Source organism: Taeniopygia guttata, chromosome 2, assembly GCF_048771995.1.
Source record: "Taeniopygia guttata chromosome 2, bTaeGut7.mat, whole genome shotgun sequence".
Taxonomy (NCBI): Eukaryota; Metazoa; Chordata; class Aves; order Passeriformes; family Estrildidae; genus Taeniopygia; species Taeniopygia guttata.
In genome coordinates, this window is record NC_133026.1 from 18,376,493 (window position 1) to 18,401,208 (window position 24,716).

At 36.3% G+C, this 24,716-nt stretch overlaps 1 protein-coding gene across 2 annotated transcripts in view; it reads left to right on the forward strand.

Moving 5' to 3' along the window:
- PIP4K2A (phosphatidylinositol-5-phosphate 4-kinase type 2 alpha) overlaps positions 1-24,716 on the forward strand; it is a 108,065-nt gene that overhangs the window by 80,874 nt on the left and 2,475 nt on the right. The window contains exons 5-9 of one of the 2 annotated variants that reach the window (XM_030264528.4): positions 5,821-5,967; positions 8,631-8,669; positions 18,064-18,177; positions 21,585-21,828; positions 22,959-23,062. In XM_030264528.4, coding sequence (XP_030120388.3) covers positions 5,821-5,967; positions 8,631-8,669; positions 18,064-18,177; positions 21,585-21,828; positions 22,959-23,062 — 648 coding nt within the window. The remainder of the gene's footprint in view (positions 1-5,820; positions 5,968-8,630; positions 8,670-18,063; positions 18,178-21,584; positions 21,829-22,958; positions 23,063-24,716) is intronic. The other variant, XM_030264529.4, reaches the window with a different exon arrangement.

Consider the following 24,716-nt stretch of genomic DNA (forward strand, 5'->3'; position numbering starts at 1 on the left):
ACTGCCCATTTACCAGACACAGCAAACAGTGGAGTGATGGGGAAGTGAATGGAAAGAAAGGAAAGAATAGAATTAGCAAAAAAGGAGAAATTACAGACATAATAAAAGACAAAAGAAAAGCAGAAAAATACTACCTTAGCTGCTGGAGGGGGAAAAAATATGAAAGGAACAGGAAAGCAAATTAAAGGGAGGAAAATGTAGGCAATAAAGTGAAAATGGGAGAAATTGCACCAGTGACAGATTTCAGGGCTACACAGGAATCAAGCAACAGCAGCAGATTGTTGTGTGGAATGTAGATGAAAAAATCATAAATAGATAAATATTGAACTACAGAAACATTATAGTAGACTAAAAACAATTTTGTCAAAGTGGGGACTAGGTGCCTAGGCATTTGCACTGACATGGATGGGCTTGTTAAGCTGGTGAGTTGCTGAAGCAGAGCTGATTAAAGTTTGTATCATCCTCCCTCCACCTCCGTACTTGCCCAGGTGATCCATGGCTTCCTCCAAACCCCCATCTCTGCTTTTGCTACGTGAATTTCATTCATATGTATCACAAAAAAGGAAAAAGGTAAAAAGGCAGAGCAAGGCAGTATAATGTAATGTTATTTAAACACAAATATGAATGAAGAAAGATGTAATGGTGTCCCTGACTCTGTATGTCCTCAGATAGTAAGAGGTGAAGATTTCTGGGAGGTTTGCAGAGAAATGCAGTTGAAAAAAAGTCTTTCAGCAGTTTCATGTGAGAATCCAGAGGCAGCACAGAACACAGCTTCTGCTCTATGCTAAGATAACTGACTTGTAAAGCAGCTTTGATCTGAAAAAACAGGAGAGGCAGAAAAAGGAGACATGAGATGTATGTGTTCTCATCCAAACAGTCTGTGTTTCACCTGCATCCAACAGGCCCACTCTTCCTATAGAAGAGGTGAGCCGAAAAATGGGAAACTCACTAGGGTGGTTGTCAGACTGAATTGCAGAGGGCTGATATGCAAAGGGACCATACAGACTAGAATTGCAACAAAAAAATATACACATTGAAAGTCTTCCCTGAAAGACATTTCATAGGTAAATAACTACGCAAAATGGCAGAATGTTCATGGCTGCACTGGTTCTGTTGAGGCCTGGGTTTCACCAGGCAGGTGTTTTTGATTATTTTTTATATATATTACTGATGTTGTGCACAGCACTTTTCAGGAGAGATCAATCCACACAGTGGGTCAGCTGTAGCAGTATGAGGTATGATGTTCCTGGTAACAGATCTGCAGCCTAGATAATCACGTGTGGTGCTAACATTGAGATTACACTGCACTTAGAAGTAAAAATAAGCTGTTTGAATAAAACAGCTTTATATATGCCTTGAAAATCTGTAACTTTCTGGTGTATGCTTTAATTTGGCTAATTAATCCTTGCAATGTATCACATAAGTACCCAATGCATAATATTCTGTAAAATTATAAGGGTACAGGAAAATGGCAATAAATGGAATATTTATAACTCTGAACAAGTTCTCAGTCTTTTGGCGGGAGTGATTCCACATGTCAGTGCTTGTACACAAAATACAAATGCTTGTACACAAAACTGGTGAAGGGTATTTCTGACTGCAGACAAGAGGATATAAAAGAATAAGTTGAGCACAAAAATTACTATCAATGTCTAGTCCTGCACAATGTCCAAAATGGTTTTAAATACTTATGTAACTTGCTATTCAGTTTCTTTAGTGGAAGTATCCCGGTGAATGTCACTTGTCACATAATTCTGCTTGAATTATCAAATGCTTGTCTTAATCATGATGCCAAAATTTCTGAAAATAATATATAAAGGGGTAACAGAGAATGAGCATGTTGTGTATTTCTGAATTAATGTTTGCCAAATAGGGCTGTGAGAAATAGGAATGCAGACTTTTCACATAGAACGAAGATAGATATAATTCAGGATTTAATATGCACTGATGTCAAATCATTCCACAGATGATCTCCAAGTGGAGAAGGAGAAATGGTAGAAACAGAAATTTTATTCTGTGTTTTTCCAAAAAGAGCCAAGAGTAGTATAACTTCTTTGCCAATAAGTGGTATGTGTTATGTTATCTTTTTATGTATCTGATACCTTACTAGCATTGCCATAGGGAAGCAAGAAGCTAATTAGATTGGTAAAGTTTTATTCTTACTAAGGAGTCTTGAAGCTGTATTTATGCAAAAATTAATGAGAATATAGGTTCATAAAAAATTTCTTACTAATTTGCAACTTGAAGCATGGGGTTCAAGAGAGCTCAGAAATTTTCTTACTTGAAATGTGCTGCACAGCTGATAAAAGGTGTCAATGTGCTGATATTACTTTACTGTGTTAATAATAGTACTGTCCTCGTGCTGTGCACAAACATGAAAATCATCTGAATTAACAAAAAAAAAAAGATGGGGTGTTTATTACAACACTCATTTAAAAAATCTATTTTGTTGCTGCGTATAAAGACTTGTAAATGTATTAGCTGAGTATTACAGTTTTATTTAGCAAGTCTGCTTAGTAGAATTGTTTTAATGTTCTTTTTAGAAAAAAATTAAAGGAGTGAAGGTCTTTTTCTTTCACTGAAATTTAGCAGTCCTGTTAAGCATGTACTGGCTTATTTTCTAGGCTCACTTTTTTTCCAGCTGTGAGTGGGAAACTTCAGGAAATCATTCCTAAAAAGCACCTTGAGGTGACTAAATTGCTACTTCCTTTATATCAAGATGGACAAATTGAAAATCTGCCAACCACAGTCACCAGTGCAAGTCCTGCTGGACTCCCACCCAAACAGATGACACGTTTTGCCTCCTCTCTGATGCAGATATGGGGGATTGATAGTTTCAAAGGTAGGAAGTTCTAGACCAACCTTGTAGATGCTGAAAGCAAGTGGCATTCCTCCCTCTTTCCTTTGTCTCCCCATCAGGATAAGAAATACTGTCATAGGAAACACTGAAATAATTTTAGAGGCTTTTCTTTCAATTGCAGTGGCATGAGTGTCCACAGTCAGCAGCAAATGGGAAGCAACTGTGCAGTACCTGGTCTGCTTTGAGAGAGTCTCTTAGAAGTCTGGGAGAGCACAGCCATGTCCCTTTTTATCAAGAGAAGCAATACTAGCAGAGCTTCTCATGTCTTGTGTTGCATGCTGGTAACACTGCCCTTTCAGAAGTCTTTGTTTGCACACTAAGGTAATGAAACAACAGTGCTAGCAAATGGCAAACCCAAACCTACAAACAAGACTGAAGCAACTCTCACTAGTGGCCTTTTTGTCCTCGTTGCATAGTACAGAGCAATGTGCAAGGGGGTTGTATAGTGCTGACCAAGTAATTAATTTTATGATGTTACAATGGGTATGGTGCTCATGCTCTGGTAATGGCATTGCCATTTCACAGATGGGTACGCTTGGGACAGAAAGGTTAAAATTGGAGTGTTAGCAGTAGCTGGGGTTGAAGAGATAGTTTAAGTGTCAGTACTGTGGCAGTCACAGCTGAGAGGAAGGGCGGGGGGTTACTAGTCTGGTACTCAAGATGCCTAGCTGGCATTCCTGTACATGGCACAAACTCTCTGTATGATTTCAGGTGGAGGTTCTGACTCTCAGATGCCCATATGGGAAATTTAAACAATAGTATTTATTTTAATTCAAATTCTGCAGTTAAAAGCAATAAGATTAGGAATGGCTGGGTCTATTAAAGACTTGAAAAGCTAGGAATTCTGTGACACTAAATTCTTATTGGAAGCTAGATTCATTTTCAGCTTGTAGAAGATAATCATCTTAAAGTAGAAGTCAGTTAATAAGTGTTTCTACAGGAACAACCCTTCTTACTTTCTATAAAGCTTTAAAAAAGTATTTACCTTTAGAATATATCCCAAGTACTTAACATTTCTAAAAAAACAATCAATGTATTTTTGCTACTATGGATTAATACTTTTATGATTGGATCTTTAACGGAAATGGTGGTCAAAATAGGTTGTGTATCCTGTAATGTGTTATGACTCTTTTGTGATGTTGTTTAACAGCCCTATGACTCTGAAAATCCTCCAAACTGAGAACTTCAACTTAAAGTTTCTGTTTTTTAAATACAGAAATCCTCTCAGGTGCATATTGATCGATCGTTGTGCACTGCTCACGAATGACCTTGCTTTTGTGGCCTTTTACTGCCAAACTCCTATTTGTGTTTTGAGGCATACAATCATACTCCTTTCCTAAGATTCTGATTTGTATTCACTGAGTCTCTGCAGCACCTTAAGCTAATTTGCCTATTAATACGCAGTTGGAACTTAAAAGTGCTTTGCTGTGAAGTGGTACAACTACATGCAGACTTTGTTCTATGCTTCAGGGCTTGAACCTCCAGTACAGCTCCAGGGCAGAAAGCAGAGTTACTGCCTAAAATGTGCCAACAAGATTTAACAGGGCTCATGAGTCAGTCAAAATTGGGTTCAATTGACAGTCAACAATTTCTATATTTGTTGTTAATTTCCTTTGTTTCTTGGTGGATAGCATTGTTTTCAGGAGTCTTAAGTCAGTTTTTATTTTGCCAATTAAAAGGTCTGTCTGTGATGTGTGCAGATTCCAGTATAAAGTTAGTGAGAAGAATTCTTTTTAAACTGCTCTGCTAATTTTAAGCAGAGGAGCCCAAAATTGCAAAATCTCCAGGGTTTGAAGAGCTTTGTTACAGTATTTGTTACCAAATACTACCTGCCTTTGTTAAACAAACTAAATGGCTTACTCAGTTAACTTGTTTTAAATTCTTCTAAAATCTGTTTTTCTAATAACTGAGTCACTTCAGCACAAAGGAACAGCAGCTTCAGTATGCAATTAATGTTTAAAACCTGACTGTTAGTTAGATTTCATGTTTTCTTTTTGGGCCTTTGGTTTTTACATTTTCTCCAAGTTCCTGTTTGAGACTTGGTACTAACACAAAGAGGAGAGATGGCTTTCTGGTTTGCATCACTGTAGCTTAACTTTTCCTTGGTTCCACAAAATATATAAGTGAATGTTTCTGAGTAGGATTAATATAGTATGGGCAGTTTTATTCTGGGAGTAAAGATTCATCCTTCAATAGTTCTCATCATCAATGTATGTCTGCTTTTTTTTCTTCCTCCGGTGGTCTTTCTAATAGAACAATTACTTGCAAGGCAAGTGATTAGGAAAAAAAAAGGTTGCAGGTGGCAAATGTTTTCAAGGTTAATAGCCCATTTGTAATGGAATATGGTGACCTTAAGGAAATATAAGAATTCATAAATAAAAAAATACAGGGAATTTGCACTTCATTGCTCAGCTCTGTTGACCCCCGAAATGCAACTACCACATAGGAACTAACAGAAAGTTGGTGATAATAAATAATACCCCTTCCTGGTGACAACACCATAAATATTCATCATCATAAACAAATAGTGAGAATGGGGAAACATACAATTTAAATATAGTCAGGGACAACACAGTATGGATTATAGCAGTGTGATGTTCAAAACTATACTTGGGTTTTGACATAACTACCAAATACATGCTGTCTGCTTAGGTTTGCTTTTTGTGTTAACATAAAAGTTAAAATGTCTGTCCAATAGGGTCTCCTCTTTCTAGGAGACTGTGGAAATTCAGAGTTATAAGTTAAGCAGTTCAATATTTTAATTTTTACACACTGGCCTAAAAGAAGAATGACTTCCTCCTGAGAGGGTTCGTTTCTGCATTATTTTTTGAAGGTTTGTCACCACACAAATATTCAGGAAAAAAAATATTGTTTCTTGGTATTTTATATCTAAAATCTAAATATATATTTATGTAATATATGTCAATCCTAATTTCTGTTTTTTTCTTTTCATTTTGCAGTTTATTGTGGAGTGTCATGGGAATACACTTCTTCCCCAGTTTTTGGGCATGTACCGGCTTACTGTTGATGGAGTTGAAGTATATATGGTTGTTACAAGAAATGTGTTCAGCCATCGTTTATCTGTTTATAGAAAATATGATTTAAAGGTGAGAAGTAACTGCTGATTAAGTAGCTGACAGAGTAGCTGAAAATCTTTGCTATAAATCTTAGATTATGCTGATGCTTGAATATTGCTCAGAATTTTAATTAATTTAAGATTGTGTTATGCAACAGCCAGCATATTTCATTCTACACCTAGGTTTAGCAAAAGTAAAGGGTGGTTTTATAGACATAATAGAAATGTATCTGGTTTGTGCATTTTTAAGTGCAGTAATTTAGCCAGGTATGTTTGCTAAATGCTGCTAGTGGTTAAAGGTAAACCCCTTCACACTAGTACAATAATAATTCTGCTTCTTATAGGTTTTTATCAACATTATGGAAAGCCACAGTTGATTGTGCAGAGGGCATTTATAAAACAACTAGCATCATTTAAACCAACAAATGTTGCTAACAAAGTACATTACTATGGCAAAAGCTTAATAATTTATCCGATATTTTAAAAATAATTCAAGTGAAAAGGAGAAGAGTCTTTGAAAAACCAAAACATCTGCTTTTATCATAAGATCTGTTTTAGTTTTGATTCAGAAGCTTTATCTGCTCACTGTAATTTTGACAGTAGTTAGTATACAGGGCTTACAACAAATACCCAAAATGTAGTCGTAGTCTTTCTACCCAAGGGATGATATTTTAATTTCCTCTATAAAGTATCCCCTTAGAAACCTACTTCTTTCTAATACATTTAATTTCTATGTGCTGAACCACTAAGTGCATCTACAAGCTTGTTTTAAGATGTTCATTTATCATTCTGTATTAAGAGATCTGTAATGCTATGTAGTGCACCATCCTTTCCTATTGTCAAGTCTCCTTAGCAATTGCTTAGATAGTTGACTGAACTTGATTTCTAAGAACTGATTTCCAGATTGTCAACAATTTACTTGCTGATATTCAGTATTACTGGCAGCAGTTGTTACCAGAGAAGGTTTGTTTTTTTTAGTTTGAGAGAACTGTGATTTAGAGCATCATAATGTACAGATGCAGTAAAAAGGGCATGAAAGCACAACAGAAAGAAACTGTAATTATATACACTATGTTCTTAACATTGGTGTCAACAGCTCTTTGTGTTATTTACCTCTGTGGATGCTTCTGTAGTCTATTCAGTTTGTCCAGCTGGACAGCATTGCTTTAACTTCTCATGCAATTCAAATTTAACATCAATATCATATTCCTCAAAACAATCTCCTTCACTGAAGATATTTATAGTGACACTGAATTTATTATAAATTACTTTAATTTATTATAAATTAATTTTTCTTTATATTCTTTGCTATGTCATCTGCAGTTGTGGATTGTACATGAATATTTTTGACACTAGCTTAGAACTCACTTTGTAGCACAAGTCTTTACCTCTGTAGATACAAGAAAAAAGACCACAAATCAGCATAGGATTTCAAGGGTATTTTTTTGGCCATGGATGCATTTTGTTAAAATTATTTCAATGTCATTTTTTACCAAATGTTAAATTTGACATCCTCCCTAAGTTTTACTGATGTGACTCTTTTTTTCTTTTTCTTCATTTTGGTTTTCAGTTGATCTCTTTTCTGGCCTAATAATCTGTTGGAGCTCAGAATATAATACAAAAGGTGACTCCTGAGTAAAATGAAATGTTAGGCTTTTACCAGGCTTTATTATCAGTTAAGAATAATTACATGAAATCCCCGCTTCTGGGCTATACATAATACTAAGAGATACTGTCCCATGTATCTTTTCTCTCCATCACTTCTGTGTTTTCTAAGTTTCTTTCTGTAAACAGAATAAAACATGCTATAAAAGGGTCTGGTTTGGGATCCTCACATTCTTTAAACTAGTAGGACTCCACTCCAGCAGTTCTTTACACAATGCACACCCTTTAATAAACAGCAGAGCTAATTTACCCATCTTTCCATGTCCAGTTACCATATTTGTAGTTACTATTTCTTGCTGTGCTGTTACGGGATATACACATGTTGGGTATTTAAAGGTGTGGTCCCACTCCAAGAAATTTTTAAGGAAATATGTAGAGTCTTTTTTTTTTTGTCAGCTCCAGGTTATTCAGAAAGCACCATATTGCTCACTAGTTTTAGACTAAAAAATAATTTAAAAAGAAAATCCAAAATGTCTTTGGCAAACACTGTAAGTCTTGTGGATCCACAGTTGGTCTCTTCTCTTCTTTTTAATCCATGTTGCTGTGAGATGCATTGTTCTTGTTTGTACTTTATGATCTTTTAAATACTTTTTGTATTTATATTGTGTGACATCCTTTTCAAACATGTAATACAAATGTTCATTTATACAGAATAGGCTGTTCCATATCCATGCAGCTAAATTGGCACCAAAAAATAAAAAAATATGAGAAGTCTGCCAAGCAAACTAAACTTCCAGCAATGATACACACAAAATGAGGATGAGAGATGAGGAAAAGCTCCAGGAATTAGGAGGACAATAGAAGTAGAGCATTTGAGTATTTAATCCATCCTTCTTCTCTCATGATGCATCTTCACATGATAGCAGTAGTTCAGCAGTCCTGCACATTCTACCTACTGTATCACCTTTCTTTAAAACATTTCTCAAGTTCAAAAGGATACAGTTCATCCACTTTTTGACCTGTTATCATAACATTTTCAAATTAGTTTCTGACATATGCACATTTTTAGATCCATTTTTTCTGTTTCAGGGCTCTACTGTGGCTCGAGAAGCCAGTGACAAAGAAAAGGTATGGTGCATTTCTGTTTATTTTTCAATTAATTAACCTTCTAGCTAGACTCAGAGCAAACATAACTAGTGCTGTTCTGACCCTTTCCTCTTTTTTCTGCTATATTCTTCCCTCTTGAGTTCTACCTTTATCCCTCCTTTATCTGTCTTCTATTTCCTGCAGACCTTTGAATATTGGTTTGCAAAGGTGTTGTAATTTCAGAGGTAAGTGAGCCAATCCTTTTCCTCCTCCTTTCCTTTTCTCTTAGTTTCTTCAGGGCCTGCCCTGTGCTAGGAAAACATCATAACTTTGTTCCCTTCTCTCCTGCTTCATCTACTTTCTCTTCCTATTTAATACTGAGATTTATGAATACTCCATGTCAGTTAAAGGAATTATGTGATGGGGCACCACTTCTAAACTGAGTGCAAGGATGAACCAAACCTTGAATTAAGAGAACCCTTGGGTATGTGAAGTTCATACAAATGAGCAAGTCACTGACATACTTAGATGTACATGTAATGAGAGACAGTTTCCCTCAAATTCTGGGCTGAAACTGCTCTAAAGAGAAATAGATTGCTTTATTTTTCTTCACCTCCAACTTCAGTTCTTTTGGAAAATTTAATGTTCTCAGTTTTTCTTTGTGGTTTTAGCAAAATAGCCAGATGGCATTTTAGGAGAGGTTTCTCTGGAGATTCTACAGATAATTGGAAGTGTAACATAGTCTCCATCATGTAAGACTTCTTAGATCTCAAATTTGGACAAGGTATAACAATCCATGTCCTTTGTTTTCTTAATTTGTCCAAGCACATTCCTCCTGAATTAGCATGAGATCATCCAGGAGTTCACTTAAGAGACTTCATTTTCTTTTGTTCTCAAATTCCATTCAGATCATTTATTTTTCTCCTAAGCAGTAGTTGTACCATACCTACCTCTCTGAGTCTTCTACAGACACATAACTGCACTAAATGAGTAAGGGACATGCAGTAGCTGTCAGTTCTCACTGCATGAAAAACTCTGCCAAGTTTTTCCACCTTTCCTATGGCATGATGGAACACTTAAAATTCTTCTTAGCATTAGGCAATACCACAGCCCCACCTGCAAGCAGCAGTTACCATTGCCAGCAATAGCTGTCTTCTGCTGTACCAGGCCCTCAAGATCATGGTTCCTTTCTTTCTTTCATCATCTGTTTTTGTTCTTGTTTAGTGGCAACTGTAGTGTTTTTAATGTGCAGGAAGTAACCCTTCATTGTCTTACAAGCAATACCTAATGTCATTGAAAACCTCTGCTGTACTATTAAAACAATCTGATAGAAAGGATGAGGACAAATTGTTTGGATGGGACTGCTTTAGGTTGCAACATTAATGCTTGGACTAGTAACAAAAATTTTAAAATATTATATGCAGTCAGCTCTACAGGAGCTGATACTATACAGATGTTTAGCAAAGTAGTTTTGAGCAATTTCTGGAATATGCCTCGTAATAATAAATAGATTAATAATAGTACACATATATTGTAGTTAATACATTGAGTGAGAACCTTCAAGAAACAGTGCCTTAATTTTGCTCCTGTGTAAGTTCATGGCAGAATTACTATTGAACTTGATTATAGATAAATTAAAATAAATTTGTGAAGTTTTATATAACTGCACAGAACAATTGTTCTGTAAATTTAATGTGAAATCATAACTTCCATAAGGCAGATAACCACAATTCTTATCAACTTCACATCTAGAACTTTCCCTTTGATTTTGAGTATTTCTCTGAAAATAAAAGCATAAAAGCCTCATCCCCCTAATTCTTATGCTGGTGTTTTAATGGTTTGATTTCTTGGGGATGGAACTGCACAAAGGCTATTGGTGTTGTAAGCAGACAGTCTGAACCTTTCGAAACAGCTTTCTGTGACTCGTCATTCCCCTCAAACCCCGGTGCAATGCAGCAGGGAAGTGACAAACTTGCATCCAGAAGAAAGACTTCTAAGAAAGGAAATTATTAGGTAGGCTTCTACATTCATAGAGGGAACAACATTTTACAATTTGAGACTCTTTGAGATTCAAATAAGGGAAACTTAGTATTTTGCTTATTGCATGGGTTTTAAGTTTTGGAGTCTGCTGTTTGATTTGAAAGGGCCAGAATACATTTTGCTTGTGGATTGCAGATGTTCAGAAGATTTGTCATCACTATGATCTGAATCTTCTGCAGTAGGCATGACAACATATTTACTCACGTAGACTACTCAAATCTAACACAGAGCTTTTAGGTTTAGATTAAAAGAGTGTTGTATATTTAAATGAGGAGACAAAGAAAGTTTGGTTCTGAAACTTTGAGCAGTGCTAAAGAGCTGCTGACATGAGAGGTATCTCTGCACATGTGCCACTGATTTCAGGACCTGAGGACTCTGTTGACCTGAATAAGTAAATGATCCATTATTCCTGAGTGGCAAGTGGAGCCCTGTAGCATGGTTTTTTACTTCTGTTTTCTCTTAAGTAGATGTCAGTGTTTCAAACTTTTGTTGTCATCCGTGAGAATCTCAAATCCATCTTGAGATTTGAAAACAACTGGAAAGATTTGACTTGAAAGGTGGGGGGGAGGCATTTTAGCAAATTCTCTAAAGAGATTTTTTGGCATCTCCTATCACAGAAGAAACTGCCCTGAGGGATTAAACAAAACCAGACAATCTGAAAACCTGCACTGGTGTAGTAAATTATTAGCTAATTTTTAGCCAGATGCAAGCTAAATCATCAATTTATTAATATTATCTATAAATGACATTAATATTAATAAATTTCAATTAGTGGCAGTATAATTACTTATTATAACTGTATGGCTATTCACATGTGAGAGTAATAAAAGAAGCTTTTGGTACTAAAATGTATGGCTAAATTGTCTGGCAATGGCTAGTTTTTAAGTGGGCTTTTAAGTAATTCATAATGAGTTTCAAATTACAACATTCAAGTAATCAATTGGTTTTCAGAACATCAAGCATAATATCTTCTCTTAAAGCTGCAGAAGAGCAAAGTCTTTCAGTCACATTCTGCAAATTTTAGATAAATTACTTTGTAAAGGCAAATTTGGTGAAATTTATCTTGAATCTTCTTCCTATCAAACTAAAAGATATTTACTCAGTTAGTAAAGAAGAGATAAATATGCAACAAGATTTAATGGATAAGAAATCTGAGAAAATAGTGTAATTCTACTTTAGCTTGGTAGTGTAAAAGAGGAATTACTATTCAAACATTTTTTTAAATCAGTTTTTTAGGATGAAAAGTTGCCTGATTGAAAGTGATACTTTTCCATGCTGTTTGCTGTTTACCTCCTGTTTGACTGTCTTCAGCTGTTTAATATCCTAACATATGGATGAGCAGTTCCAAAACTTTCATTTCAATATTTTGTGATAATCAGTGCGGAAACAAGCACCAATCCTTTAAATTTTGCCTTAACACACAATGCCTTTCATTTTTGTTACAAATTATACTTTTAATAATAAAGACATCACTTTCTTGGCAACATGTATCATAACATACAGATGCCTTGAATTTTAGAAGAACATTATGTTTCAACAGTTGTCAAATTCTGACGGCTGCTCCTTCTTACTTTTTGGGCTTTACTACTCTTTTTAAATTTTTTAATATTTTAATAGTGGGCATCTTCTATTCATTCTTGGGACAATTTTGCCCTCTCAAGTGAAATGAGGATAATGCAGAACTCCCCTGGTGGTCTAGCTGCTCACAATTACGCCATACTTGCAGTACAACATCAAATTAGCAGTAACAGCTGAGTCTACTTATACTGATAAAAGAATCTAAGCTCTTGCTTCTGAGTGAGCAGTGCAGAAAGAAATTTGAAGAAAAATAAGTCCTAGCTGAACTGGTGCCCACCACATTTCATCTTTCTCAAACAATTTGAGAGATTAGCACAGGTTTTTAAATCAATCTAAAACTGGTTGCATTCCCACCTCTATAGTATGTGTTGTTTCATAAATCACCATTCATAAGTGCAGTAAAATTATAGTCAATACAATTGAATAAAGGATTTTCTATTCAAGTTTCTCTTGGGAAAAAGATTGCCATAGCTGACAGCTATGTTACATCTTAATTAAATTGTATGCAAAATACATAGCTATGAAAACTAGATTGGAAGTTGCCACTAGGCATTAGCTTTGTGTTTATATATTACAACATATAGTAATTAACTGATTTCTGAGAGGAAAGTATAACCTGAGGAAGAAGGGCTTTAGTAGAGGAGCATAGGAACAAGATCACTCAGTCTTGACTCTTTTTTTTTTTACTTTTGGTGTCACAATGTAAAACATTATCCAAGGTAGATCATTCCAAAATCTAAGCTATTTTTTTCTGTTGTTTTAGAATTACTAATGCCAGAACATTTTTTTGTACTTATCTTTTATTAGTGATTTCAGTCCACTTCATGTGCTGATCTTGTGAAGTGTCTGACATTTATCTGTGAAATAAATCTAAACATTGCAATGTACAGAGATTATAGCTTTCAAAACATCACACTCCAAAGACTGAGAAAGACATTCAGGGTTTTGATTTCAGCATTTAGCTTTCTCATGACACCAACCTCACTACAGTTTTTCAAAACATATCACTAATTAGCCTTTGTTTGGTTTTGAGGGGTGGGGGTGTTATGGTTTGTTTTGGTTTTGGAGTCTGCTTTCAATTTGTTAAAAGAATTTTAAAAGTAACAGGGGAATTTTGTGTTGCATTGTATATGTTGCATGTTCATTTTGCAGCAGGAAGACATTAATGCTAGGGATAATTCTGGATGCATTTCCTTGAGCATTGAAAAGACAGTTTCTATTTTGGTACATGCTTGAGTACTTAACCCTTCTACAGCATCCTGCACAATTCTTTTTTTTACTACTGACTAAAGGCATTCCAGTTTTTCCCCTCAAACACTATTTTGGGGTTACAGCTCTATTTCCATTGCGTTTTACAGATATATGATGTCAAGTTGAGCTGCAGAATCTTTGTATAGGAACCCCTGTTTAGGGCAAGGCAATTTGTGCAACAAAAGTTTGGACCCAGCTCACAGAACTATTGGAAGCAAGAAACTGCATAATTCTAAAAGAAGCTATTCTTCCCTCTTGTAGATGTAGTGACTCCAGACTTTTGATTCAATTCAAAATTACCTGTTCGAAATTATTGCAAACTATATTTAGTATTATAGCCTTTTTTTTCCCAAACACTGCCTTCCAGTACTTAAAAAAATTAAGGTGTATGTGGGCCATTTGCTGTTAAAAAAGTCCAGGGTGTGGACCTTCAGTCTTGGCAGATGTTTTACATGATTTTCAAAAGTTATGAGTTGTAAGCCAAATTTTTCCATGATTAGCTGCATGAATAATGTGACTTGTGGCTAGTTCCAGAGAAAAAAATAAGGCTGCTATGCAACATTTCTCCTAAAACCTAAACCTATTGTTAGATAATTAGAAATTGCTGCCAAATCATGAGGACAATTAGTCTTTCTTCCTTTTTCAGTCACTTATTTGGAAACTTACCTGACCTACAGCTATTTTAGCAAGCTGCTTCCAAAATGCCAACGTTAATATTAGCTATGACCATTAATTTGATGTCATGATGCATACAAAATCCCTTTGGGGGTAACAAAATCGCTAATATTCATTTCAACTCATTAGGATAGGATGCTGAATTGAGATGTCCTAAGAAGTATACAAAAACTGTTACCATGTTCATCTAGAAAATAAAACTTCCCCTGGTTCTTACATTCCAAGTTTTTTTTTTAATTCAAAACAGTATCAGCTCTTACACTATACTTTTATTTTGAATGAGGCTTTACACATTCCGTCATCTTAGTTACTAAGAAATCTTTATTGATTTTTTTAGCCTTTCAAAGGGAGTGAAATCTTCCTGCCATTAAAATTCTCTGTGACCATGGCAAACCTTGGAATGCAAACCTGAAGTATGCTGATAACATGCTTTTTCAATAAATAGATGTTTTATATTTGTAAAATCTGTTGTGCCTTTCTTGCATATTTAAGTAGGAGATTAAAAACAGTGGAGGTGGTTCAGAAAGAAAATCTATTATTAATTTAATGGAAGTAGTTAGATGCTCATCTCCTGTGCAGCTCTTAAAATATTTAGTTCTTTAATGACAGTAATATGTTCATTATAATGAATTGCATTCCAAGAGAATCATTTTCCAACAAGGATTTTGCTTCATTGGAAATATTTGAGACATCATAAAAAATTAACTGTATCAATTATTTCATTAAAACAAAGCTTCAATTTTTTTTCAATCAGATAATGTTCTAAACTGCCACAATGTGATTCTATTTGTGTTTATTTCAGCATGTAAGAAATTAACATAGTGGGATTTTTCAACACGAATGAATGTGTTATTAATTTGGCATAACTACAAGAGCCCCTCCTAGCTGAATATTTCATAGGTTTTGATTCTTAGATTCACAAATCAATTTTAAGACAGATTTCAGTTAAAGTACTACTAGAATCACTTCTACCAATGGCTGTCATTAGTAATAAGTAGGACTACAACAGTATCCTAGGGCTAGTCAGCTTCAAGTAAATAGGGAGAATAATATTGCCTACTACAAAAAACAAAAAAAAAAAAAAACAACAAAAAAAAAAGCTTTGTCTAGTAACATCTAGAAACAAGAGGGAAGAGAAGAAAAGAATAGGCTGGGAGGATCATGCAAATAATGTAGTGAGGGCAACCACTGGGATAGAGCTTTTTAGCTTCAGTTGCTTTTAACTTACATGGTTGCCAAGTCTTTACAACTATGGGTATTTGGGTGAATAAAAATTACCTCAGATAAATATTGTCAGAGGGATGATGGTGGACTGGGGGAACCTGCATACAAGGCAGTGAAGAGTGGCTTTGTGGAAGTGCTGAGTGGGACCCAGAATGTCCTTGGGAGTGCCCCTTGGGTCTTGTGTTGACAGGCAAGAACTGCGCAGTGTCAGCTTTGCTAGCCCGTTTCAGTTAAAAACAGGTTAGGGACAAGGTTAAAGTGAAGTATGGCACTTGCAGAACTGGTTTTCCTGTGCTAGCATCTTCCAAAGAAGATGCTGCTTGTAATTTTAGTTTATTTTTACCACCAGAGGACTGTCCTCGGTGGCGAGGCAGCTTCCCCTCACGGCCCTGCCGGTGTCACTGGGGCTGTGCTCTGCGGGAAGCCTGCGGCAGAGCCTAGAGGCAAACAAGCATCTCAGCATCTTAACCACAAGCACATCCTCCCTCTGTGCTCACCCTCCTGCTTTAAACAGCACTAATGGAGGGGGGGGGGGGGTGTTTCTGTGTTAATGGGTTTGTTTCACTTTAACCTCTGCCTAATTTAATCAATAACTTGGATATACTAGGTGGAAAAATAATCTGGGGATTTTTTTTTTTAAGTCATTTTGGGCTAAAAATGAAGGAAGCTTGGTTTCCTGCATTCTTTTCATTATTGCTTCATCTTAAATTATTTCATCCAAATCTCCTCTCCATTCTTAAGCATCCCACGCACTGGATTCCATCCTCCAGTGTTGGCAACATCCCTGGATCCACAGTCCCGCCTCTGCGGAATTATCCCTGTCCATGGGATACTCTGCTCAATTGAGTATGGTAATCTCTACGGCTGTTAGCCTGGAATGCTTATCTGATGTTACCCCTGCTTGTTTTTGTCCTAAACCTCTTACTGAGTAGGCCAGAAAGAAAATCAATGCATACTGTGCAGTCATATTGTGGTAAACAATTCATTGTGAGCTTCAAAAAGTGTCCAGCAATGTTTTTGAGTAAAGCAGGAGAGCACTGCTGAACGACTCCTCCTTGGAAGTGGAGTCTGGGACAGATGAATGCTTATAGCTCCATCTCAGCTGCTTGGGTGTTTGCTTATTTTTTTTAATATAAATAGAGGATTGCTATTAGAGGGTATTTTAATGTATCAGAATGTTCTAGATGCTAGACAATAATGATTCAGAGCAGCCAGACTATGACCTTATTTTTTTCAAACATCCTAAGTATCAGGATGCCATGGATTTATTAATTGATTTGTAATTGTTATGATGTTACAATGTAACTGTTGCAATTTCGCATGTGGTTTTGAGCAGTTATTGGAAGAAAAGGATCACTTTTCTAAACAAAAGTAGCATTGTGGGATCTCAAGGAATTCGCTAATTTCAGATCTAAAAAATGAATTTAGACAGTTGAAGAGCTGAGTATTTTGTCTACCTCAGTGCACACAGGCCAACAAAAGAAAAAGAACTTCTGGCCATTGTGAGGATCTATGAGGGCCTTTGGGAGTCTGCTGTGGTGCTCACATTTTAATGCTGTGCTTGCCAAGATACACCTATTGGAGTAGAGGAAAGAAGCTCTCAGGTTCTTTTCCTTGCTGTGTCATAGGAAGAAAATAAACTATGAAAAATGCCATCTCCAGTAAGATTATAAGCAATGTCTGACTAGTTAAACTTATGGAGGACATTTCTGTAGGCTGATGTTAGCTGCCTTTTATTCCTAGCAGAAGGACTTTCAGATTAAGGGGAAATTATTTTATTTGGGGTACTCATTAGTTCTTGGCCATTGACTGTTCATAGGAATTGCAGCACTGGTTGTTCTGTAACATTTTCTTTGTAAAAGAAACCTGTTCTTCCATGCTGTTTCTTAAAGGTCAGGCAGGGAGAAAGGCTCTTAGTGGGCCAATTTTTTAAAAGCTCTGATTGCAGGAGTTAGTATTACTTCCAGCTTGCTTGACCAAATGTCCTGAAGGAACTGCTCTTTTGTTTATCAATTTGCTGGGGCTTTTTGAGTAAACTTCCAGTCACTGCCCATTGAAAACAGACCCCATTTGAGGTGTTGCAAATCACTTCATGAGGGAGTTGAAGATGAAGGTAATCAAGTTGCTCCAACATCAAGAATATTAATTTAATTACATATTGAAGAGGCAGTGGTCTTCTCTGGCATTTGCTACTTTTAAGCAGAATTTCATGATTCAATATTCATTTGATGCTTTCCAATGATTATTTGGTATTAGGCACTTGAAAACATTCACAGTAGCTCTGCAAAATGCAATCCTGTCTACCTTCCTCTGTCAGACCTGATGCAGGCCCTTTGTTATCAGGGTTAGATTGTTTTAACTTCACTTACTGCCAGTCGCTTTGAGAAATGACATCTTGGAAGAAGCTCGATGCAAATCAGTGTTCAGTGCAAATCTGGTACTGAGTGGAGATTTTATCCTTGCTGCCTTTGCTGCCCAGTTAACACATACCTTCTAGGCTGTTTCCAGGAGGGGTAAGGTGAGCAAAGAGCTCTATGGGTGCAGTTATGGAGGGCTGTGTGCCATGGAGGAGAGGCAGCTCAGGGGTGCCTTCTCAGGCACAGGGCCAGCAGCTTCACCACACTCCTCTTTACAATCCTGCTCTTACAGGAATTTTGGTTTGTTTTAGGCCAAAGAGCTGCCGACATTCAAAGACAATGATTTTATTAATGATGGCCAAAAGATTCATATTGATGAGAATAACAAAAAGATGTTCCTTGAGAAACTCAAGAAGGATGTTGAGGTAAGAATGTGTATGTTCAGTTACATGTGATTAAAATGTGTGGCAAATTATGGATATCCCAGGAAATCATACCTGTAATTCATTAATAAAAGCTCTTGTTTATAAAACTGTAAACACTGACTGTTTTAAATGAAACACAATTTAAACTTTCAGGAGTTGATCACTGCTTTGCTGATGTGATAAATGGCTTGCTGCCATAGCTGGTTGCCATACATTGTTCCTGCCTTGATGATGTGATGTTAAAATGATGGTACTGCTTAGTACTTAAATGCGTTACAAGCCTAGTGCTTCCAAATGCCCCTGAGAGAGAGGTGAGTATTGTAGCTGTATTTTACAGGTGGAGGTCCACCAGAGCTAAGGCCAAATAAGAACTGTAGTCCATAACAGAGGTGGAGCATCTCCCCTGCTCACAGCTGTTCATGCCCTTTTTGTTTCATATTAGTAATCCAGTTTTAAATCATTCTTAGTATCACAACAGTAGAGTACTTCAGTAATCTAAATACAGCAATTGGATTCTCATTATCTTAATGTAGTCTTTCATATAAATTTGTACTTTACTTGGCTGAATATAGTATCTACTTGAAAGAAGAGTGTTAATGTATGAATTTAATTAAATATTTTTACTGGTTTTGTTTATATAATAAATATCAGACTAACTTGTTCGCACAACTTGCCTTTAGTTTGCATAATTTAAAATATTTTTCCTAAACACAGTATTTTGCAGCTTTGTACTCAAAAACTAAAATCTTGTTTTCAAGTAAAAAGGCAGATTTGGAAGAGACTTGGTAGCAAAATGTGTCTGTGACTTAATAAGACTTTCAGCTATTTATATCAAAAGAGCTCTGTGAATTGACTTTTCAAATTCTTCAGATTTTATCTCGTTAGCTGTACATAACAAAATACTGTTACTTTAAAATTTACCCAGTAATTTGCTTCTGAGGAAATTCTGAGGAAATCATAGTAACAGTGGGAAATTTATGGTGGTGAGGACGATGAAAACATAAATACTTTTTGAAATATCAGTGTGTGTTTATTTTATACTTAAAATATTGTGCTCTACTGATGTCACAGCTCTAGAGATAAGTTTTTTTGAGTTAAAATTTTGTGCACTTTTAACATGTACTGCTGTTGCTGACTACTGCTTTTACAACAAGTAGGTTGCAGATAATATCTGGAGTGTGTGGAAGGAATGTGTAAGATACTTTCTTACCCTGAAAAGTAGATTGTGTATGATCTATATCATTTACCATACTGGGAATATAATGGCAGATTCCAGATTATTACTTGAGAGGTTGCTTTTATGGGTTTGGAGTTTATACAGAGAAATGTTTAATATCCATGTAAACCACTAGTGTGAAGTGATCTGGCTCCTGATTTTGACAATGGCAAGCTATTCTTTAACCTTGTTTTTCTTTTGTTGGTTCTTTTTGCTCTTATTAGGTAACTGATAGACACACTTTGTAGCCAATGTGTAAAAGCTTACATTTCACTACAATGAAAATAAATGCACAACACTTAGTATATTATTATCTTACCAGACAGTATTTATCGTTAAGCATATCATGGAGTACTAGTCTGAGCTATATAGCTTTATATCTGTTCTTCGGTTTTGTTAAGCTTTGTTTCTATATTTCTTTCCTAATCAAGTCCTATGTCCCCTTCCTGTGTTCAAACACAAGTTATTATTGCTCTTTTGATGTTTCTTTGTCTATTTTCCCATCTCCTTATTCCGTTGCGGGTATCCTGAGAAAAACTATATTTTTTTTTCCATTTAAAATCAGATTTTCTTTCCTTGTGCTGATCTCCCTAAGTCTTCTTGTTGTTAGCAGCAGCACACTTTTTTCCAAGAGCCATTCTCTTCTAATTTGTAGCTCACTGGTTTTTTCCCAAGAGTCCATTCTCTTTCATGCTGTTCTGTATTATTATTGGTAGATTTTTTTTCCCTTTGTATTTACCAAGTAGTGAATAATGTGCCTGGAGTTCTTCCACCTATTGCCTGCCTTTGGCCAGTCTCATTTGTTTGTCTTGTATATTGTTGTGCATCATCTCTTCAAACTTAGATCCCTTCCAGTCTTGTGAGAGTCTATTGTTGAAATAAATTATACTGAAATTATTAAAAAACAGTTTATTCTTCTTAAAATCTCCTCTCAGTCTCACAATATTTGTTCTAGCACTTGAATTTACAGTTATGTCCAGCTCATCTCTTTTCTCAGAATCAGATTTTGACAAACTGGAATTTCTCATTACCTAATATTTTATCTTTTTCATCACCATAACTCTCTCTGTGCCAAAGTCTAGCTCAAATGCCTTCTTCCCTGGTCTGGTCTAACTTCCTTTTTATAAACACTTAACGTTTCTAAAAACTGAAGCAATTTTTATTTTCAGCCACTTTCTCTGCATACCACAAGCATGGGTTTCACAAGTTTGAAATCACAGTACTGGTTTTAATCTGCAGCACAGCTCTGTCCTGCCTATCCTTGACCCCCTTGAGCTGTTTATCCCATTTTCCTGCTTTTATACCTTCCTTATTTCCATATTCCTCTTTCTGCCTTATCCTGTTCTCCTCAACTAAAATAACTCTGTCTGTACATCTTCCAATTTCCTAAAATCTTCCATCCTTATTCTTTATTCAAAACCACCCTTTCATTCACATACGTGTTTTGCTTTCATGATGTAAATCATGAGGCTGTCACTGTGAAGAGAATACAACATCATTTCATGTCTTCAGGGTGTAAAACTTCACAGCTTTCCACTGCAAGAATATTTGAACATTTTTTCATGATTATTTAATAAGACTTAAAAGGGGTTGAGAGGGTGAGTTCAGCACCAGATCATAACATGCTCTACACTGGATAGCACAGAGGCTGCTTTGGTCGCTGAGCAGTGACAGAGCAGTCCCCACCTCTAGTGCTGTGTGTGGTCTTGGGCACCACAGCATAAGGAAGCTGTCCAAAGGAGGGCACAGAGGATGGTGCTGCAGCAGCAAGCCTGAAGAGTTCAAGAAGTATTTGGTTGATATTCTCAGGCACATGGTGTGACTCTTGGGAGTGTTTCTGTACAGGAGGGCCAAGAGTTGCACTTGATGATCCTTGGGGGTCACTTCCAACCCAGGCTATTCTGTGAATCTAATTTGTGTCGGCTTGCAAGCACACTGCTCTTCACTACTCACAGACTTTTTTCCCAGAAGGCTTTTGGAAGAGTGGGCTACAGAATAAGTTTCAAGTAATTTGTGTGCTGCTAATACATTGTAGTAAAATTAGGTATCTGTTTGCCAGCTTTATCATTTAATCTTATCTTTTGCTCTCTCAGAAGTGCCTTAGAAATTTTTCTCAACTGGTGATACCTTTTTGTAAGTGGAGCTTATGTTTTTCAGCAATATTGACAGACTGCTTATTATTGCTTTCTAGTTCCTTGCTCAGTTAAAACTCATGGACTACAGCTTGCTGGTTGGAATTCATGATGTTGAAAGAGCTGAACAGGAAGAAATAGAGTGTGAAGAGAATGATGGAGAAGAGGAAGGTGAAAGTGATGGGACCCACCCCATTGGAACCCCTCCAGACAGTCCAGGAAATACATTGAACAGCTCACTGCCTTTGGCTCCAGGGGAATTTGATCCAGCTATTGATGTTTATGGAATAAAATCCCATGAAAGTAAGCAGTAAGAAATGTTTTTATGTTAAAGTGGTTTGATTCTTGCATCAGAATTCTGAAGCCCTCACAACCATGTAAAGGTAAATGTAAACTGAAAAACCGAAGTTTGCTCTCTGGAAAAGGAAATTTGCTCTTTGGCAGCAGAAAGGAGAAGATTTCTATAATGCTTAGCTATTCTGGTTCGCCAGTTCTTCAGCAGTTAATTCATGGGGTTTTCACCACTTTCAGGAAGTCTAGTTAATCTATAATTGGTCTTTTCAGGCTGATAACACTGTTAAACACAGTCTAAAAAGAATGAGAAAAGCAGCATTCCAAGTTATATTTCAATTTTTGGTTGCTTTTTGAAAATTTGTGCATTCATACCCAATTTCTGTGTTGTAGCTAAGAAAGTCATCGTAAGGTGTGTGTAAGAAGCCTGAAACTGAGTTTAAAGTGCGTAAAACTAAGTGTAACTGGGTGCCTGTGTCTATTCAATACAAGGAAGTTACCTCTTCTTTTTGTTTATAAGTACTGACGTGGATAAATGCATGGTTTTATTCATAAAGAAAATATGATCTTAAGTGCATCAAAGGAAGTTTATGTTAGATGTCAGGAATAAATTCTTCACTGAAAGTGTGATTGGACACTGGAATCATCTGCCTAGGGACATGGTGGAGACACCATCCCTGGACATGTTTAAAAAAAAGACTGGATGTGGCACTCAGTGCCATGTTTCAGTTGATGAGGAGGTGTTAGGTCATAGGTTGGGCTTGATGATCTCAAAGGTCTTTTCAAGCCTAGTTCATTCTTTAATTCTCTTTGTTGACTCAGAATCATTACCTTTCATATAAAACTTCATAGTTTTTCCACAAAGATGAAATCCACATTACCTTAACTGAGCAATAATTCCTATTTCCGTATGCTAGTTTTTTATTGTACAGTCATTTAGAGGATTTTGCATTATATATGAGTGCAGTTAAACTCTGAATTAAGGACAGCTTGAGCTTGTGGTTTTTACACATCTTGATTATGACTGACACTGACCTGTCTTAGCTGCTGATTGAGTCATACCAAGTCTCCTTTGTTAGAAGGAGAACTCGTTGTTAGGATGTTTCAGAAGTCCTTCTTACTGCCCTGCTTGCTGTTGGCAGATGCTCCCAGGAAGGAGGTGTACTTCATGGCCATTATTGACATTCTTACTCATTATGATGCAAAAAAGAAAGCTGCCCATGCTGCAAAGACAGTAAAGCATGGGGTAAGTATCTGGGTTGGTTTCTTCCTCTTACTCCATTTATATTCATGCATTTTTGTGTAGTGCCCTGATACTGGACAGTTCAGTAAAGCTAGGGAAAGGGGAAATAAATCAGAACTTTCTTCAATTTTTTTCAAGTTTAATGTGCAATAAAAATGTATGGAGTAACTGCTACACATTACATACTGAGAGTGGAACTCCTTTTTCAGCTGTGTGCACAGCTTTCTCACCCACAAAGAACTCTAGTGAGATGCTTTTTAAGACTTTGTCCTAAATTTGTGAGATGCACCTTATTCTTGCTAACAAAGCTGTTCACCACTCTATGAAAGCTGTCTTGAATCCAATTTCAGATGCAGGGCCCTAATGATGGTTTCACTGTTTGGTACAGCCTGCTGAAAGTTAGTTCTTCAGCATATCACATGGCTCACCCTAGAAGACTTCTTCAGAAAAGAAGTACAATTTACAAAATTAGGCATAAAAATAGCATTTACGTATTAAATACTCAGAGATTGTTCAGTGAAGGCTTCTGCTTGATTGCCATTATTTAATTTTGACTGAAATTGCTGCTTAGCAGTAGAAACTAAAGAACCATGGTGAAACAGCCCAGTCTTCCAGATTAATGACTTATGTCTACTGTTATCACTCCTGTGGTGATTTAATGTTCAAATTTCATAAGCTTCTTAAAAAAAGCATATTCATTCATGAGGCTTGAATCCCTCCTGTGTTAAGTATCTGAAGGGTCAGGGCATTGTGAGAAATTTTAGGCAAAGGGCTCTGGGATTTTTAGTTACAGTAGAGAATGATGTGACCTGCAAAGGCTTGTAGGAGGTATTTTTTTGTCTCTCTAAAGCAATGCTCTCATTACTCTCTGCTTTCTGGGCAGCTGAAAGTTGATGCAGACCATATGCAGCCATTATCTGGCAGTTATTACTGAACTTTGAAAATAGCAGACTTTAAAAGCTCACACTTCTGGCTTAATATGTTGTGTGTAACAGCTATGATTACTGAAGCTGATTGTGATTAGAACTTATTACAGAACATTACTGTCATACATTCATTTTGTTAATTTCTCTGTCTCCATCCTGAGCCACATGACACTGAAGTTTGTTCATTAATTGTATGCATGCGATTGTCCTCTTTTCTAAGCAGGAAAAATAGAAATAAAAATGTGGGTAAGGCTCTGAAAAACTCAAGTAAAGATATGAATGAAATCATTACTTCATTGAAATAACAATCCTCGGTTTTAATCTGCAGCACAGCTCTGTCCTGCCTATCCTTGACCCCCTTGAGCTTATTCAGTGAGTCCAGATTTAAATGCATAAATGTTGAAAAAGTGTTAATTTTGCCATGTATTTCAAACCAGGCTATGTATCATTCAGGTAACAATACATGTTACACAACTCTTGACATGCCGGATATAAGTATGGCAATTCAGTCTTCTCTGTATGAAGGCACTGCTGCTCTAGAGACCAGAATCTGCTGGTGAATCAGTAGGAAGCATGGCTAATGTGCTGTAAAAATTCATATAGAAGACTGAAGTACAATGAAAGTAAGAGAATCATAGAAAGTAAAAAGAAAATTTTTCAGAAATGGAAGATAGCTGTCACAGGAGAGTACTGATTATCAGTGTCTTCCTGTGAAGCCTAAAAAGGCACCA